Genomic DNA, 18,198 nt, shown 5'->3' with positions numbered 1-18,198 from the left:
ATTTGCAATTGTGTGGTCCGCCTGTCTGTACCGGGGCTTAACTTCCACAATATTTATGTTTACATGGTTCATTTTTGATTTGTGTCCTGCGGTGGGTTGGCACCCTTCCCAGGATTGGTTCCCTGCCTTGTGCCCTGTGTTGGCTGGGATTGGCTCCAGCAGACCCCCGTGACCCTGTGTTCGGATTCAGCGGGTTGGAAAATGGATGGATGGATGGATTTTTGATTTGCTCTAATTTAAATTTGCATGTGTGTGTGTGTGTGTACCCTGCAATAGACTGGCCCCCTATGATTGCTGGGATAGGCTCCAGCTGCCATGGACCTCATCCTGGATAAGGAGGTTAAGAAGATGCATGGATATTTATTTAATAAAAATATAATCAGCTGGAACAAAATTATGTAAATTTATCTGGTCAAGACTCTAGTTCACTTACTGCCTTTAAAAATGAGGCAGGGCATACTCGAACACGGAAACAAACTAATTAAAAGCCATAAATTAGCCAAAAAATGGGTAGGAATCCCTGGTAGATGCAATAGAGGGAAATCCTAATTAAAAAAAAAATCAAAACATAAAAAATTTGACAAATGAGTGGAGACCATTCAGTCCATCAAGTCTGTTTGTTTAGCTAATAGCTAAAAACTGGCATACAATTATTGAGTCTAGGCAGATATGGCAGCTAGAAAAAATATATAGGCAACTTGGATATAACTTAATAAACTGTATGGTCTCCTATTATTTGTAAAATGTCTTGTGTTTTATGTGCTTTAAAAGCCAGAGAGCTCAAAACAATTTTTTGAAATCATTTCCAAATACTGACTGGTTTAAATAAATTAAAAACCCATACTGTGCTATAATGAAGCAGGAGTGGGCTCCATTCACCCTCAGAATCTTCTCTTTCGCTATAATTACACCCAGGATGTCCGGTTTCCTTGTGCATTCCAAAAATGCGCTGGTCAGGTTATCTGCGGACTTGAAACTGTCTTCATGTGAAGTGGTGTGCCCTGTAATATATTGGCACCCCATGCAGTGTTGGCTACACCCTTGCACCCAACACTGCCAATCCTTATAGAATGCTGCACTGGAATCATGCAGATACTGAATATTAGTAAGAGAAAGCCAAGTTTGGACAATGAGTTCCTGATAAATTAAAAAAGATGTCCCCAGGAGCAGTTGTGAGCGACACCACCACTAGTTACACTGAACACAAGAAATCAGGAAGCCAGGAGTTAACATTGAATTTGCATGGCCTGATCCATTACAGCGATAAGTAAAAAAAAAAAAATCACACTTTTTTTTTTTTGAACATCCAGAACAGGAAAATAATGGTTTTTTTTTTTTTTGGTTTTTTAAATATTACTAGGGGCCTCCGCTCCCTACTTGTTTCGCTCGCCCACTGCTGGGTTTGGTTTACCGGATATACAATTTAAAGAGATTGTTAGTTTCATGGGAATTGTTACATATGCATTATTTTCACTTTTACTTTAGAACTTTTGTAAAAACAATACTTGTACTTTATTGCCGGCCCCGGGCGTGCTTACATCTCTTTCTCGCAGGACGTATAACGCTGCTCATGTTGTGAAGGGGTTAGGCGGATGAACGCTTGCTAAGGATAAGCGGTTACATCATCTGCTGTCTTTCTGCTGCTGGCGAGCTGCCTGTTCTGCTTGTCGCATGTCATTGTTTTAAGAGCTGGGAGCACATGAAGTGTGTCTGCCAAAAGCATTCCAACAACTGCTAGGTTAGATGTCCGTGAACTTGTTTTAAATGTTGTTTCATTGCCTTGTCTTGCGTGATGTTAACGTGTCTCTCGTGGGACGTCAAATTGTCCTCCGAAAAGATCACGTCTCGTCTCCCTAGCCTCCCTCCCAAGATTTTTTTTTTTTTTTAATAGAGAGATATAACAACCTTGACTATACTACTTCCACCAAGCTCTTTATTAAAGCTTGCCCTGATATTTAAAAAATACACTGAAACAAAGACATGTGAAGCCAATTCACAGTTATTAATAATGCCCTAGAAGTGTTTGAGACATTAACACAATATCTAAAAACATCAGGACAATATGTAAAAATTCATATTATCACAACCCTAAAACTCAGGGGTTGGTGGCAGGATTGGCACTCTAGCCACTGTAAAAATGTCACACTTTTCCATTCCATTCAAAATAGTGTGGTGGTGAGGTGTCACCTGTTGCATGGCTGCACTTGTGTCCTAAGTTGGGATCCTGCTGTGGTTTCTTTGTGTGGTGTGTGCAGCAACACACTGTATCAGTGCATGCTCCTAGCCTCCTCTTAATAATGTTCAACACAGTGACCACTACTCAAAAGAGTTTTATTTTTTTATAACGAGAGGGATAACTGTTTAAGTATATAGATATAAAAGGCACTAGACAATAGCTAGATACGTAATTCATCTTTAACTGCACGTCCAGAAGTAGACCAGCCTTGGAGGTTTCAAATCTAACCAATGAGAGCCAGCTGGCCACACTTCAGCATGACAATGTGAACTTTCCACGTTTTGCCCCAGCAATGGACATACCTGTTCAGGGTAACCAGAGGAGGATCTTACCTGATGCCTCAATGCACTTGATAAAGGTTTCCATGTGATGATCACACTTGGCCTCATCAGCATAGAAGTAGGTGCGGGCGCTGATTACCCCTCCCCGTCGATCACCAAACTGCCTGTGAGCTTTGTATTTCTTCTCCCGGTGATCCACTCCTGAAAAGGGAAGAGTAGAAAACCATGATTCTCCAATGTCTGCCGTTTTGAACAACAGATGGGCAAGGCAAACCTGTAGAAACTGAATGCTACAAGAAAAGGTGGGCCACTCACTTGGACTTTCCTTCTCAGCCTCTGAGACACAGGACCTGGAAAGAAAAGCATGAGCAACTTAAAACAGGAAGCAGGTGAGGTAATGATGTAAAGTTAAGCAGGCCTTAACCTAAAGTTAAGAAATTCAGTATTTATCCCTAACCCTAACTTTATTCTAATTTAATCTTCAATATTCAGCAACCCTGAAGTTAATTCCAAAGGGATATGTGCCTTTAAATCTAAAACAAATAAGAATGATGGATGTACCTTCATCTCTAAATGCAGACAAGTTGTGCCACCAGGGGACGCTAGACGGTAAGGCTGTATAGTGTACTGCAGACTCAGTATTTAAAAATGGTACAGTAAAAGCTTTTCGGGATTTCTAGGTGCTGGAAGTAAGCATCAGCTTTCCTCCCAGTTCCTTACCCACCACCTTCCCTCAACACTCGCTATTGCAGTTGTGGAAAAACATCCATTTCATAAACTTCTTATTTTATTACTTAAATGTGATTGGTGCTTCATGGTAATCTGGACGTCAGAGCTGCTTTGGTACTGGTACCGCAATCCAGAAGATGATATTGATACTGAAGTCCAAATTGTAGCACTACTAGAGGGTCTACTGATGCCACATGCAGTCAGACCCTCTGTTGGCAGGCATATCAAGCATAATAAAGGTAACCTGAATGATCTGTTGGTCATACTACATACTGGGCACAATCTGGACAGGAATCCAGCAATCCTACTTCACTGCATCATACCTTTGAACAGGTGAGAAAAAGGAAAAACACAAAATCTGCCCACTCCACTTGAATGCATTCTTGCCAGAGGCATACTAGAGCTCTCAGGTACGGGTTGTGTTTTCCAAGTCACCAAGGACAAAACTTTTGTTTCAAAATGTAAGAAACACAAACATCAGTGAAGTACAGATCAGCATGACCACTCTGCCAAAGCGCTGAAGGCCACATAACCAGAGATATCAAAGGAATCTCACTCCATAAATCACCCAGGCTTAAGAAAGTGCAACCTGATGCCAAAGACCTGAAGAAAACCGACAAACTCCCCACCAAAAGTGTTCAGGCTTCACGCAATAAGACAGAGGTGCCAATTATTACACCACTACAAAACAATAATTAAACAGTATATGAATTATTTACACATTTGTAACCATCCTTGCTTTTCTAAACTAGTTTAGAATTGTGGAGGAGCATGACTTGGCACAAAAAATAAACCAACTCTGGACAGCCAACTTACACACACACAACCCACTCAGAATCACCCTTACCTTAAAACAAGTTAATATAAATTATGCGAGGAAAACCCATCGAAACACAAGGAGAACATGCAAAAGTCCACACAACAGGGCCCAGGCAGGATATGTAGGACTCTGGAGAGGACAATCGGCAGTGTTATTCATAAACTTCACAGTGAAATGAAATGATTGGAAATGATTACTAGTTATCCATCATTCTATCCATTTTTTTTAAACATGATTTATCCATGTCTAGCTTGTGAAGAGTGCAGCAAAGTCTCACATCCATGGGCATCTTCTGTCTACCAGGACACCTATTGTCATAACAAAGGACGGACTAGGTTGAATGAGGGCACAACAAAAGTGTTTGGTGCAAAAGTACAAAGTTCACATTTACTCTCAGCAACAAACAGAGCCCAAAAGTGTGTTGCAATTCAAGTAAATAATCTTCCATAAAAACAACAGTGAGGTGAGGAAGATCAAACCAGTAAATCAATCCAAGCCAATAAACAGCCAAAACCAGGGCTAAAATCAAAATCAGTTTTCCCTCCAGTTGTCTCCAATGCTTTACTCTTACGTTGATCTCCCATTTTCATACTCGAGGTCTGTGACACAAGGCGAAGCAGGTCCATAATAGGACTCCTGTCCCACCGACCTTCCGTCAGAGTCCTTCACCCTGCCATCTCTGTCAGTACCCACACGACCTCTGGAGCCCAAGATCCTTCAAGACTCCAAGACTCCACAAGCCAGATCCTTCCCACCTGCAGTGCAGATCCTCTTGCTCCACTGAGGGTCATCCCTGACCACTTGCCTCCTTCCACCACCCAATTCTGCTCTCTCCAACTTTTCTTGATTTTTCTTCCTCTGGTTTTCCTGCTTTTTCTCTTTAGCCTGTTCTGAGCTACTCATGCGAGTGCTGGTGCTTGATTATCGATACTCAGAGTGCCAATGAAGGCTGGTTGTGCCGATCGTGCTAGCACACATGAACGATTAACCAACCAATCCCACTCCGCATTAAGTACTCCGTGGACATACGCATCTCCCTCACACACCTGCACTCACGTGTCTGAGCCGCCCCATTGTAAAACAAAATCCTGTACCTACTCTAATCTGCCACAGAGGGATGTACATTCATCTCTGAGCACAGACATGGCGTACCACCAGGGGATGCTAGAAGGTACGGTTGCGTGGGATATCCTTAACCCCAATTTGAAAATGGTGTGGTACCAGTATTTTGGGATTTTTAGTAATGGAAGTAAACTTCAGCCTTCCTCTCTCAATCCCCCGGCCTGCCATTTTCCCTCAACACTCACCATTATGCATTTCTTAGACTTCTCATAACACAAGTACACACTTTTAACGCAATCAGAACTTCAGGAAGGACCTCCACTCCCCTTATTGCTTCAATGTGATCTGTGATTAACTGGACCCATAACTCCATTGCTTCATGACAATCAGGACTTCATGGCTACCAAGAGGGAAGTGGCGTTATTTGTTTCAGAACCGTTTGGTACTCGTACTGAGGTACAAAAGCTGATATTGATACCGAAAGTAACTGCAAACTAAACCTAATCGGCAACAGACCCCTGACACGTCCTACCACATACTATCTCACATCTCTAGGGTCCCGAGTTCAAATCAAAGCCCAGATACTGTCAGTGGGGAGTCTCCAATTTCTCCCCATGTGTACGCAAGCTTGTCTCCACTTACTCCAACTTATGTTACTACATTATTTTTTTTTTTTACCATTTGTGTTGACCCCTATGTTTTGATATAGTTCAGGTTTTTATGTGTCATGGCTAACTTTCTGGTACGGTGTTCACAGTTGTAGAGCATTGGCCCTTTAAGAATAAAAGTGACCAGAAAAAAGTTGTGATCATTTTAGGAAAGCCCTTTTCAGCAAGGCAATCAATCATCAGGAGCTTCAGGCCTACGTGCTGTCCCCATCCGCACTGTGTCAGTGTCAATAATTTACACAATGTTCAAAACTGTACAGCTAGCTCATATTGATTACACAGAAGCTCAAGAAGTGGAAAAATAAAACCACTCTGACCTTCTAAAGGCAAAAGCTCAGGGGAAAGGCAGGACCAACTGCACACTTGCACGCATTTGATCTTACGTAAAGGTGGGGTGGGGGGATGATTGCATAAGTAGACAAACATCTGCAAACGCTGACCCAACGCTTTAATGTGCGAGTACAAGGGCCCGGAACACAGCCAAGGGGGTGGGGATGGCAAAGCTGGCACAACCACAAACCCCCCCAATACCAGCCCCTTCCTCCGTCACACCGTGAAGGTCAGTCCTAACATGTGCTTATATGCAGACAAACCGATTGAGGAGATCCTGAGCAAGTCTATTTTTGGCAAAGAAGTCCGTTCCAAGTGAGTAGCTCATTTAGGAAGTGAGCCTACAATGCAGCACATCCTACCGAGAAAGAAAAACTACATGTAATTCGCAATCCGCATCAAAGCAATTGTTTAAAATGCTGTAGCGACTTTCGCTGTGCGCATACTCACCTAAGATTTGTGCAGAAGAAGCTCTCTGAACTGAGAAACCCAGTGAAGTGACACTAGTGCAGAATATGCTAGGTGGGCACGCTTATAACAGGTAGAAAAGGAGACACTAACTTGTAGGAGCATCATCAACAGCCATCTTAAAATGAATGGTTTGAATACAGAGGACTGGGCGAGAAGGGCTGCCTTTTGGGAACTGAAACCAAACAAGTGACACAGACATACAAGACTTTTTTTTGTCAACTCATTGAAAATAAATCTTGATGCCGTCATTCGGGTGCTTTGTGCATTTTAGAAATGGATGACCACAAGCAGTAGACATGATCCTTTATATATGATAACAGTGATAATTATCTCTCAGTGGAGTGAAGAATGCTGATATCTTTAACATTCATTAATGGGATGTCACAGTTTCACAGTTTTTGAATTTAAAGGCTGGAATTTAGCAAGAAAGCCAAGACTCTTTATTACAAATGTACATACATATCTGTCCCAACTTTGTATATTATACATTAAAAAAATAGGGTGGTGTGAGGTTTTGCAGCCCCTTTTCATTTTTTGTAATCTCCTCATATTCATCCCAAAGGGAGGCCCGGTAAGTCAGGAATCGGCTTTAAACTGCCTACCATATGATCGAGGGTCATGCTGCCTGATAAGATCTGGCTCTTACAACCCTGGCCTGAAATTAAGGGGCTGTAAATTAAAGGCATCTGGATCACGCTCACTATTAGCAAATGACCATTGTCAATTTGAAACGGAACTATGCATTTTTTAAAAATGCTCATTTTGAATGATGCTATATACAGAATAAAAGGCTGGTTTTGTATGAAGCTTTATGAAATTCTAATACTGAAATCACATTATTAAAATAAAAGCTTTAGGTAGAGTCTTGTAACTTTCTGACAATTTGCTTTATATTTATAACTCTGCACACTGACCTGTTCTGGTATTGCTACATTAAGTCTTGCAGAAATTGTTTTTCCAAAGCACTCCACGACAGTGCTCCCAGTTAAAAGGTGCTCTGTAAAATAAAGACTGCCTTTGCGATCGTGTTTGATGTTGTGCAGTAGGAAGTAAACAAGGATTGATGGGATAAATGAAGGAACAGTTGCCCTTGGAACATTCTTAAAGTGAGTAATGAGCCGAGGACTGCTGCCAGATTATGGAGAGCCTGCTAGGCCGGGAGGCGACCATTGTTGATTACTAATTGGTATACCAAGCTGAGCTCACAAACACAGTGTATATTTCAGCTTCCAAGAACATTTCCAGCAGGGATTGTGTAACACTTGATTGGTTTCTCATGACTGGTTATTTCTGGCTGTGTTCAGCTCTTGTTATCAAGTGTAAACTGTGCCTCTCTGTCCACCAATCACACAAAGGGGGCTTGGTGCCTAACAGCCAATAGTACAATGGCACAGTTTTAAAATACCACTAATGGGAAGATAATGTGCTAAAAAGGAACTGCTACATTAATTCACCTAAAAACATTCACAAAAACAAACATCCACTCATTCTGTAGCCTGCTCTGTCGAATTTTGATTCACAACAATAATAACAATAAATGTGTGTACAAGAAATGCAATGCAATTATTAACAGAGACAGACAGATATGAAGGACACTGTGATTTATAGACAGACAGACAGAGATCTTCATTTGTCGATGGGGGGGGGGGGGGGGGATATGTTATCTTCTTTAGAAGTTCAATAAATAAAATAAATAAATAAATATTATGACACACAACAAACCACAGCTGTGGACTTGCTACTTATAAACGTCAACTCCGACTCCTCAATTTCTGGTACCACCAACTCCAACACAGACTCCTCTGCTTTATTAATTACAGACGCATATATATTTACTATGTTGATCGAAAGTACATAACATACAAGATTCAAGTCATTTCATAACTGCCAGTGTGAATCATCAGCACGCTAACCTGTCACATTTTGGGTTGAAGGGCTTCAGTGATGCCGTTAGGTTTTTTTAATATTATTCATTATTAATGTTACAAACATTGAGTAGCATCAAACACAAGACAAAACTTACAAAATTAGAAAAAGGCTGTATTTTTATCAAACTGCTAGAAGAAAAAATAGATTAATCAAGTCAGTATATGTGAAATTCGAAATGAACACATTATTTTAGAATTTTCATATGGTCGGAGTTGGTTTAACGACTGAGACTCCAGTAACCCAACAATTGCTTCTGACTCAAGACTCCATAGTCCTGCAACAAACCTCTCTCAATATAAACCAGAATGACTTAAAAGAAAGAAAAGCAACAACAAAAACATCCGACTTGGCAATTACAGCCACAGTGAGGTATTATACAAGTTTATATATGCACACATACATATATATGCATACACACAGACAACTTTATATATATATATATACACGTAATAAACATTTCTCAACACATACGGCTTTTACTTTGCAGGTATGACTGAAGGGCAAAATAGGCACGGTGTTTAAGTTTCCAGGAAATTAAAAAGCCATCCATGTACAGATTTAGGGAGGGAGGGGTATAGAACCTTTTGTCTATGAGCCTACATATTGTTAGACACCCTTGCTTGTCTTCAGGACTCTGCCGAGAATTGGACGACAGGACCAGAGAACACAGTACATTAATCCCTCGCTATATCGCGCTTCGCCTTTCGCGGCTTCACTCTATCGCAGATTTTATATGTAAGCATATTTAAATATATATCGCGGATTTTTTGCTGGTTCGCGGATTTCTGCAGACAATGGGTCTTTTAATTTCTGGTACATGCTTCCTCAGTTGGTTTGCCCAGTTGATTTCATACAAGGGACACTATTGGCAGATGGCTGAGAAGCTACCCAACTTACTTTTCTCTCTCTCTCTCTCTCTCTCTTGCGCTGACTTTCTCTGATCCTGACATAGGGGGATTGAGCAGGGGGGCTGTTTGCACACCTAGACGATACGGACGCTCGTCTAAAAATGCTGAAAGATTATCTTCACGTTGCTCCCTTCTGTGCAGCTGCTTCCTGAAGCGACATGCTGCACGGTGCTTCGCATACTTAAAAGCACGAAGGGCACGTATTGATTTTTGATTGTTTGTTTTTATCTGTCTCTCTCTCTCTCTCTCTTTGTCTGCTCCTGACGGAGGGGGTGTGAGCTGCCGCCTTCAACAGCTTTGTGCTGCGGGTGCTTCGCATACTTAAAAGCCAAACAGCCCTATTGATTTGTTTGCTTTTCTCTCTAGCTCTCTGACATTATCTGCTCCTGACGCGCACTCCTTTGAAGAGGAAGATATGTTTGCATTCTTTTAATTGTGAGACGGAACTGTCATCTCTGTCTTGTCATGGAGCACAGTTTAAACTTTTGAAAAAGAGACAAATGTTTGTTTGCAGTGTTTGAATAACGTTCCTGTCTCTCTACAACCTCCTGTGTTTCTGCGCAAATCTGTGACCCAAGCATGACAATATAAAAATAACCATATAAACATATGGTTTCTACTTCGTGGATTTTCACCTTTCGCGGGGGGTTCTGGAACGCAACCCCCGCAATGGAGGAGGGATTACTGTACCACTATAGTTGACACCTTCTCCCGTTGTGTCTGTAGACAGAATGATAACCTACCAGAATCTCTCTGACATTATCCGAGTCTGAGGAGGAAATATTCTACCAGATATTTCAAGAGGAAAAATTCTTCCCCCTTCCATCCTCACCATGTTCTACAAAGGCACCACTGAGAGTGTTCTGACCAGCTGCATCACTGTCTGGTATGGCAACTGCGACATATCCGACCGCAAGCGCCAGCAGAGGATAGTGAAGACTGCAGAGAACATCATTGGGGTGCCTCTCCCTTCACTACAGGACATATTTTACAAATGCAGTGTCCACAAGGCCTGCAGCGTTGTGCAGGACCCCTTGCACCCCTCACATGGACTTTTCATACTTCTGCCATCCAAGAGAAGATACTGCAGCATCAAAGCCAGATCTGCCAGGCTGCAGGGTAGTTTTTACCCCCAAGCTGTCAGACTCCTTAACACCATGCTGCCCACTGGGATCTTCCACACGGCCTCAACCACCTCTGAAAACAGAACTTTTATACAGGTGAGCCACTTTCCTGCAAAGATGAGTGTGCATGTAGAAAAGAACTGAAAATTTCCTACTGACCTTTAAGTATTTTGACACTCTTGATATCCTTCTGCTGTGAAACATTCTGACCTGTCATTGTTCACACGTCTTTTTATTTTAATTCTATTTTTAATTTATTATTTGCACTTCATGTTGTTACACTGTGGACCCTGAGCTTCGCAATTTTGTCTATCTGTATACTTATATATGATTGAGATGACAATAAAGTTCACTTTGACTGGAAGTCAGTGTTCATTATCAAACCAGCAACTGAAGATGACAGAGCTCCAGCTTCAGAAACACTTACTCCATTGGAGCATTTAAGCTCTGACAAGGATGGTCCTGACTATCTTTGGTTCCACTGTTGTTTAATGGCACTTTTTTGTTTTCTGATACTACTACTGTGGAAGTCGCCAACCCTCCTTGTCTTATTACAACATATACACAAAGGGTGAAGGTGCCCAGTGTGAGATACTATGTAGTAGCCTTGATCTTTCTCACAGCAACAAAATTCCATAAATGCACAGAAGAAAAATATCCATCCATCCAATCCATTTTCAGAATCTGCTGCACGGAAGAAAAATATCCATCCATCCAATCCATTTTCAGAATCTGCTTATTCAAGTACACAGTTGAACACTTCAGGCCTACCTCAGCAGCATCGGGTGCCATGCAGAAACACATCCTAGACTGGCATCCCATTGGTAGCAGAACCAATTTGTGGTGCACAAATCAATCTAATCTGTATGTCTTTTAAATGTTTGCAGAAACTTGCCAGAAGAAAAACTTCTGGATATGGAGAACAAATACACACTCAATTGGTTACTGAATGAGGATTTCAACCCAAATCTGAAATTCTTGGAAACTAGAGTAGCAAAAGAAAGCTATATAAAAAGAAAAATCATCTTTCTGTGCTCTCAAAAAATATAACACACACACACCGGACATTTATGTACCTGGATCTTAAAACACATTTTGGTTCACCTCCTTATTCTCATACTGTACCATCCAGTAATATGATATGTAAAATGTGACAGCATCTCCACAGTATAAAGAACTCCCTAATAGTAAAGAGACTGTAAAGTAAAGCTCCATTTTATAAGCAGCCTTACTACTATGGGTGACATGGCAGTGAAGTGGTTATGGCCTCAGAGCTCCTGAAGTTGAGGTTCAAATCCCAGTTGTAGCCACTCCGTGTTGACGTCTGCGTGCTTTCCTCTCTCATCCTTAACTAAGCAGCCAGCTTGGCTTCAGATTTTCCAAGAGTATGCAGGCTGTTGACAAGAGCAGGTCACTCAACTCCGCAGTCCACCTGTCATGCTACGTTCATTAGCGACTTAAAGTCAGTCCAACATGGGTGTGGAGGTGTGTGTCCTGCACTACGGTGTGCCCCTCTGACAATCATATTGGGTATAGTGGCAGCAACTGCACAGGTTCCCCATAACTCTAAAAAAAGTGGATTAAGCAGGTATAAACATTAGAAAAGGATTTACAATTGTTTAAAATGCTTTGAGTCAGGGGCCTTACTCTGCTCGAAGATAATTCATTTCAGTGCCAAAGTCAATTGCATTACATAGAATTACAGCCTGACTGTGCAAAGAGCTTTTATAAACCCCATTATCACAGTGAGCATCATAAAGGCTGTGTGACAGCATTATAGCTACTACAAAAGAGGCCGATGTGCACAGCACTTACTGTGAAAGGAGATGAATAATGGCTTATTTTAAGTGCTTCATAATTTTTTCCATTTGTCCTATTTATAGTAAACATTTGCACTCTGAAAGGACAAGGAAATATAACTAAGAAAGGTCAAAAGCAATATGTTGCCTTCAGCATGGAATGAAACTTTGGATTGTTCAAAAATATGGCAGCACTCCTATCACGGCAAGGCGCGGACCTTTTCCCCCCCAACAAGATCTGCTTGTGTTAGTCAAAACAGGCTCAGCTTACTCCATCTCCTTCTTCTCTGCCTCCTCTTGCGTCAAGTCCTCCTCCACGCTGTAATCCAGCACAGAGCCCACACCAAACATTCGGTTCCGCCGGATGAGGGGCTTGATGGTTTCCTGGTTCTCTCCGGCAACAAACTGCCCATAAAACGTCATCTTCATCAGTCTCTCAAAGAGTCGTTTCCCCAGTACTGCTCTGCTGAGCTGCATGAGCTACCCAATAGAAAAGAGAATCGTTTATAGTAGCTTGCAGAACAACATTCAATTACTTATTTGCCTTGACACACCGTTGACAGCTTCTATACGAAAAGGGCAAGCAGCTGTTTATTATATGAAAAACCCACTAGGCCGGTTTTTAGTGTTTCAAGGCAGGGACACAGCTTTGATCAGGCAGTGCACATGAGAGGCACTATATAGCATGGGTTCATGCCAGGAACTCGAAGAAGCCCACCACTAGCTCCCAGTAGCATGGCTGGTGTTATCAGGTGATGTCTATGGTCTAAAACGGAGTGGAGTTTTATTAGAATGCATGGATTCAGGTACCCAAAGCCATTATGTGTCACTTAACCTCCACGGTTTTGGATCTTCCGGTGGGAACAAACAATTATGCAATATTTTCTTTTAAACTGCATAAAACCTCCTCATTTCTATAATTAAAGTACAGTGTTATGCCGTTAAAATGCCGACACCATGTTGCAATGTTCCTTTTTCCTCCTCAAAGATGGCCAAACTGCTCTATCACAGCAACACCTGACCACAAGCCAGGGCTTTCTTGAACATCCTGATTCAAATATGTACAATTTGATGGACAGACTTATCTACTAAATGAGAGGGGTGCTTCAATTTTCAAATGACACCCACTCCACTTTCTAAAGCTACTTACAGCAGCTTTAAATAGATAGACAAATAAATACTTAAAGCCAGTTGTAAACAACCTGCTTTTAAGTATTTATAATGGAATAAGTAACCCAATACAGTACTGTGTGGTTTAGCCTAAGCCACATCTACATGCTGCAGCATTGGTCAAAAAATTGTTTTCAGTCCTGCAGTAAACCTTTCGATTATGCCAAACACTGCAATATTACACAGTGCGATGTGCTAAGCAATTCTTGGTTTGCAATTACACCACTGTACAAGAAGCTATACAATTAAAATACAAGACCCTCTGCCAAAGTGAACACTCCTGCTGTATGGATGATTGAAACAAACAGGTTTCCTGTCATCTACTTGAAAAATTAAAAAAATTGTATTTCTTACAGGCTAACTCGCCAAGTGCATATAACATCTACTTGAAACATTAGACCAAATCAAATTTTATACAGTACCTGTCAACAGTGCATACCACTAACAGGCCATTTTACAAGTACTTCGCTAAACAAGTATTTCCATTTGATGTATTGAACTGTAGATGAGGAGACTCAAATCGGGGTAAACACGGAGATATTCAACCAGCAGGTTTTCGATTTTGTTTCTAATGTTTCATTCTATGGGTGAACTAGACTAGCGTGATTAGCCATATGGTATCCTTGCGTTTTAAAAATGTTGCTATGCTGAGGACATGTACAAAAAGTTAATTGCGATTTATGTCATTGCGTTCTGTGGCTTTATTTATAAACACATAAACTATTAGGTCCAACATTGGAGATGGAGGCGCGAAGTTTGGGAATTTTTTAAACAAAAGCTCCATAGATATGGAACATAAGTGATACTGCGACGATACTTAAGATTTTGAAATAATCGCATAATTCTACAGAAAACGTTGGCATTTGCCGTATCTGCTAGTCTCAAAAGACGGACTTGCAATTTGCACCTGGAGTAGAACATTCATAAAAGGATGCAATACCTGGACAGGCTGCTTACCTCTTTGTTTCTGTCCACCACGAAGTCGAAAGTGCAAAGCTTAAAGACAAAAAGGCTGCGCAGCAGCTCCAGGGTCGTCTTGCTGCGATAAGCCTCCTTGGTGTTTTCAAAATCGATCGCGACCCGGTATCTGGAAGCCGAGCGGGAGGCGCAGATGTCGTCCACCTGAACTTCCCTCTTCTTGATCACTGGCGCTTCATCATCAGCTTCGGAGGTGGTCTTCTTTTGCGGAGTAGCGATGCTGGATTGATTTCTTACAGCCAAAGGGGTCAGCAGCACGCGGCTGCGACGAATACCTGAACGGGCTCGGAAAGCACAGGACATGGCGTCTCAGAGTTCTTGTTTTTTGGATGATGCCAACACTCAAGTGTAAGATGCTAATCTAGAAGAGCGTGCGGAAGCCGCTCTGGCTATTTCAAAGAAAGACCCGCCCAAGCTGGGAGGCAAATTCTTTGCACGCCCCTCTCATTTATTTTTTCGGACACGCCCACATTTCCAGTAATTTACGCCAGCACGCCCCACCCAATGTTTACGTAATATAAAAGACTTTGGCAGATGATTGGTGGATATATTAGATTGACATTTACACCTCCCATATTTTAAAAGTCTTCACGCGTGTTGACATCCGATCAACCGTGTGGTAATAAAAAGACGCGCGCATTATGGCCACGCCCTTTAACTACTTATCTTGCTGGAAATGACACGCCCCTCCCGAGACAGGGTAGCACAGGCGAGCCCCTTTCTTCTGATTGGATAAAGAGAAATGCGGCAATAAAATCAGATAAACTAAAGAACATCCAGGAAACGTGGTGGTGTACTCGTGATGCAGAATTACTGAGTGGTTGGCAACTCACACGCCAGCTTTGAATAGACCGCAGATTAGATGACAACAACAGGTCTGTCACTTTCCGAGTCAGAGGCGATAGGTTGTATTTTTCAAAATAAAGAAGGCCAGCGTCTAACATGACGAAAACCAAATGAAACACATGTGGGTTGTCCTGAAAGTACATTTGTGTTGCCAAGGCATTCATAAAGCAATAAACAATCATTTTTATAAGTAAAATTGTACATAGCTAAAACAAGCCCTTGTGATTTGAAAGCTGTATAGTTTAATCCTGTAGATTTTCTCGATTAAGTGTATGTTTACTGTGAATTATGTTCTTAGCTGTAGCAAAATATCTTGTTAGCCCTTTCCTGTTCTATTTCATTGATATCTGGTTATTGATTGATCAAAAATATAATAAAAAAGAAATGAGGAGTAAATGGCAAGGTAGCTGTGACATTTTTCTTAGATAAATTGTTAAAAAATGATGTATTTGATGTACTTGAAGTTTTGTTCACCCAGGTCATAATACCCAACCGCAATATATCAGAAAAAATGTTTTAATAGCTAATTGTTATGTTTATTTGCATTCATGAATACAATGAAAATATAATCAGAATGGTTTCATCATGTCACATTCACATACAAAACTGAAAAGAAATGTATTTAAAATTTAACAGCTTGTATCATTTATTCATGTATACAATATAGTTCTAAATCAATTTAACATGACAATATTTAATCAGTGTAATATTTCTGAATATACATGTGAAGAAAACAACAATACATATTCATTGACTTTCATATAACCTCTCTGGATTTTGTCACTTTGTTTGGTGGCCAGTCATTCTGACGCTTTTCCTGGGGAGTCCCTATGAATCATCCAGTAATCAGTCCGCCATCATGCTGACATCCCAATGTCCGTCTGGTACCTTCCTTCTCCTCATGGAATATTTCATCCTGCTCTTCACTCACAGCTCCGAGATTTTCATGGAGAAATTCCAAATGTGAATCCAAAAAGTGAAATGTAAGATTCATGTTGCAGCCCATTTCCCTAAACTTAGCTAATACATTATTTTTACAATTTCTTTTACTTTACTGTTGTCTAAAAAGTTAGAAATTGTTTCTGTGAATGATAGCCAAGTGCATTGTCCCAAGTCAGAATTTACATCAATATCAGGTCTGACAAAAATGCTGTCTTTGAATGTAGCCTTAGACAAACCTGGAAACATTCATCATAAATACATTAAACAGGCCCCATCTTTTGATAGAACTTGGACAAACTGCTTCGCTAAACAAAGCTTCATGTGAATTGGTGGTAGCAGCACTTTATCTGGATCCACCAAGCGATGCCTAATAATGTTTTTTGCACCAAGCTGTAGCCTTTTTCTAGATGATTTAATTCATTTTTTGTTAACGCTGTTATACTGTCATGAGCACTGTGAAAACTATAAACAAAAATATAAACATACATTTTTTAACATTTTACAAAGAAACAAAATAAATGAAACAACATCAATCAATTGTGTACCTCGCTCTGCTTACCAAGGGTGCAACGATTTTAAAGATTACTGTTTTAGAGATAGTGTTTGTCTTCCGTTATTTTCTCAGTTTCTTCACACTTCTAGTATTCCACGTCGTTATGTCCCCTACGTGCAGATAAACCCAATTCTCGACTCTGCTGTCCCACTCACCGAGAAAGTATAGGAATTGTGTAAGACCTGGTGGCTGACTCAGCAAGAGACACAGAACTTTCAGTTTCCCACATATGAACTAAAGGTGCTTATTGTAGTGAATGTTCTTGAGAAGTTTTTCAAAGCTTTACATATTGTGATCCACAGGGGGCACTACAGAGCCCCAGATCCAAGACACGAATGCACAGCTAAGTCCCAGGTTCAAAACAAAGTTTTATTTTTAGAGAAATACCTCCAGACAGCAATTATCAATATTCTTCTTCTCTCCTATTCATTGCTCCTCTTCCCAGGCGAGTGTTGCCTGACTCCTCTCTAATTTATTTGGTGCACTTGAAGGTTTGTTCACCCAGGTCACATTACCCAACAGTAATATAAAATATGTTAATAGCTAATAGTTATTTTTATTTGCCTTCATCGACACAATAAAAATATAATTCGAATGGTTTCATCATGTCACATTCACATGTCACATCAGCTTTGCCCATTGTGATCCACAGGGTGCTACAGAGCCCCAAACCCCAAATACAAAGACACAGACAAGTCCCAGGTTTGAAACAAAGGTTTTATTTTTAGAGAAATACCTCCAGACAGCAATTATCAATATTCTTCTTCTCTCGCTTTCACTGCTGCTCTTCCCAGGGGAGTGTTGTTTGTCTCCTTTCCTGGCTCCAACTCTGCTGAACAAGGCAATATGGTTTCTTTTATTGAAGTTTTGGGAGTACTTCCGGTGCCAGGGCTTCATCTGCCCCAAACAGTAGGGAGTGTAACTCCCTGCAGCAACCTCTAGCGCACGGGTCTCGAACTCCAGTCCTGGAGGGCCGCAGTGGCTGCAGGTTTTTATTCTAACCATCTTCTTCATTAGTGAGCTGTTTTTACTGCTAATTAACTTCTTTTGCCTTAATTTTAACTAACTTGACTCAGGTCCCCTAGTTGTCTCTTTTTCCTTAATTAGCAGCCAAACAATAATGAAACACAAAACAAGCCACCATATGACCAGCTCCCCTGTGCCCATCACACAATACCTAAAAATAAAGAAAGGTTGTGGTCTCAGTAAGGCTGATCACTCAGGGCACCAAACCATCTTGACGGTGTTCTTAGAAAAAACAGAAAAATCAACAGTTTTGGAAATGTCTGCTATGGCAGAATGAGAGCAGCAACAGGACATGGAATTAAATAACGGGCTTAATTAACAGCAAG

The 18,198-nt window shown here is 41.0% G+C and overlaps 1 protein-coding gene across 1 annotated transcript in view; it reads right to left on the bottom strand.

Moving 5' to 3' along the window:
* Window positions 1-14,909, bottom strand: part of prodhb (proline dehydrogenase (oxidase) 1b) — a 49,474-nt gene extending 34,565 nt beyond the window's left edge. Inside the window, exons 1-4 of the mRNA XM_028823973.2 lie at window positions 14,485-14,909; window positions 12,629-12,837; window positions 2,833-2,867; window positions 2,569-2,718 (exon numbers count right to left, since the gene is read on the bottom strand). Coding sequence (XP_028679806.1) covers window positions 2,569-2,718; window positions 2,833-2,867; window positions 12,629-12,837; window positions 14,485-14,808 — 718 coding nt within the window. The 5' untranslated portion in view covers window positions 14,809-14,909. The remainder of the gene's footprint in view (window positions 1-2,568; window positions 2,719-2,832; window positions 2,868-12,628; window positions 12,838-14,484) is intronic.
* Window positions 14,910-18,198: the final 3,289 nt, after the last annotated feature.

This window comes from Erpetoichthys calabaricus, chromosome 18 (assembly GCF_900747795.2).
Source record: "Erpetoichthys calabaricus chromosome 18, fErpCal1.3, whole genome shotgun sequence".
Classification (NCBI taxonomy): Eukaryota; Metazoa; Chordata; class Cladistia; order Polypteriformes; family Polypteridae; genus Erpetoichthys; species Erpetoichthys calabaricus.
The sequence above is the reverse complement of the archived record's forward strand: the minus strand, read 5'-3'. Positions and strand labels throughout refer to the sequence as shown.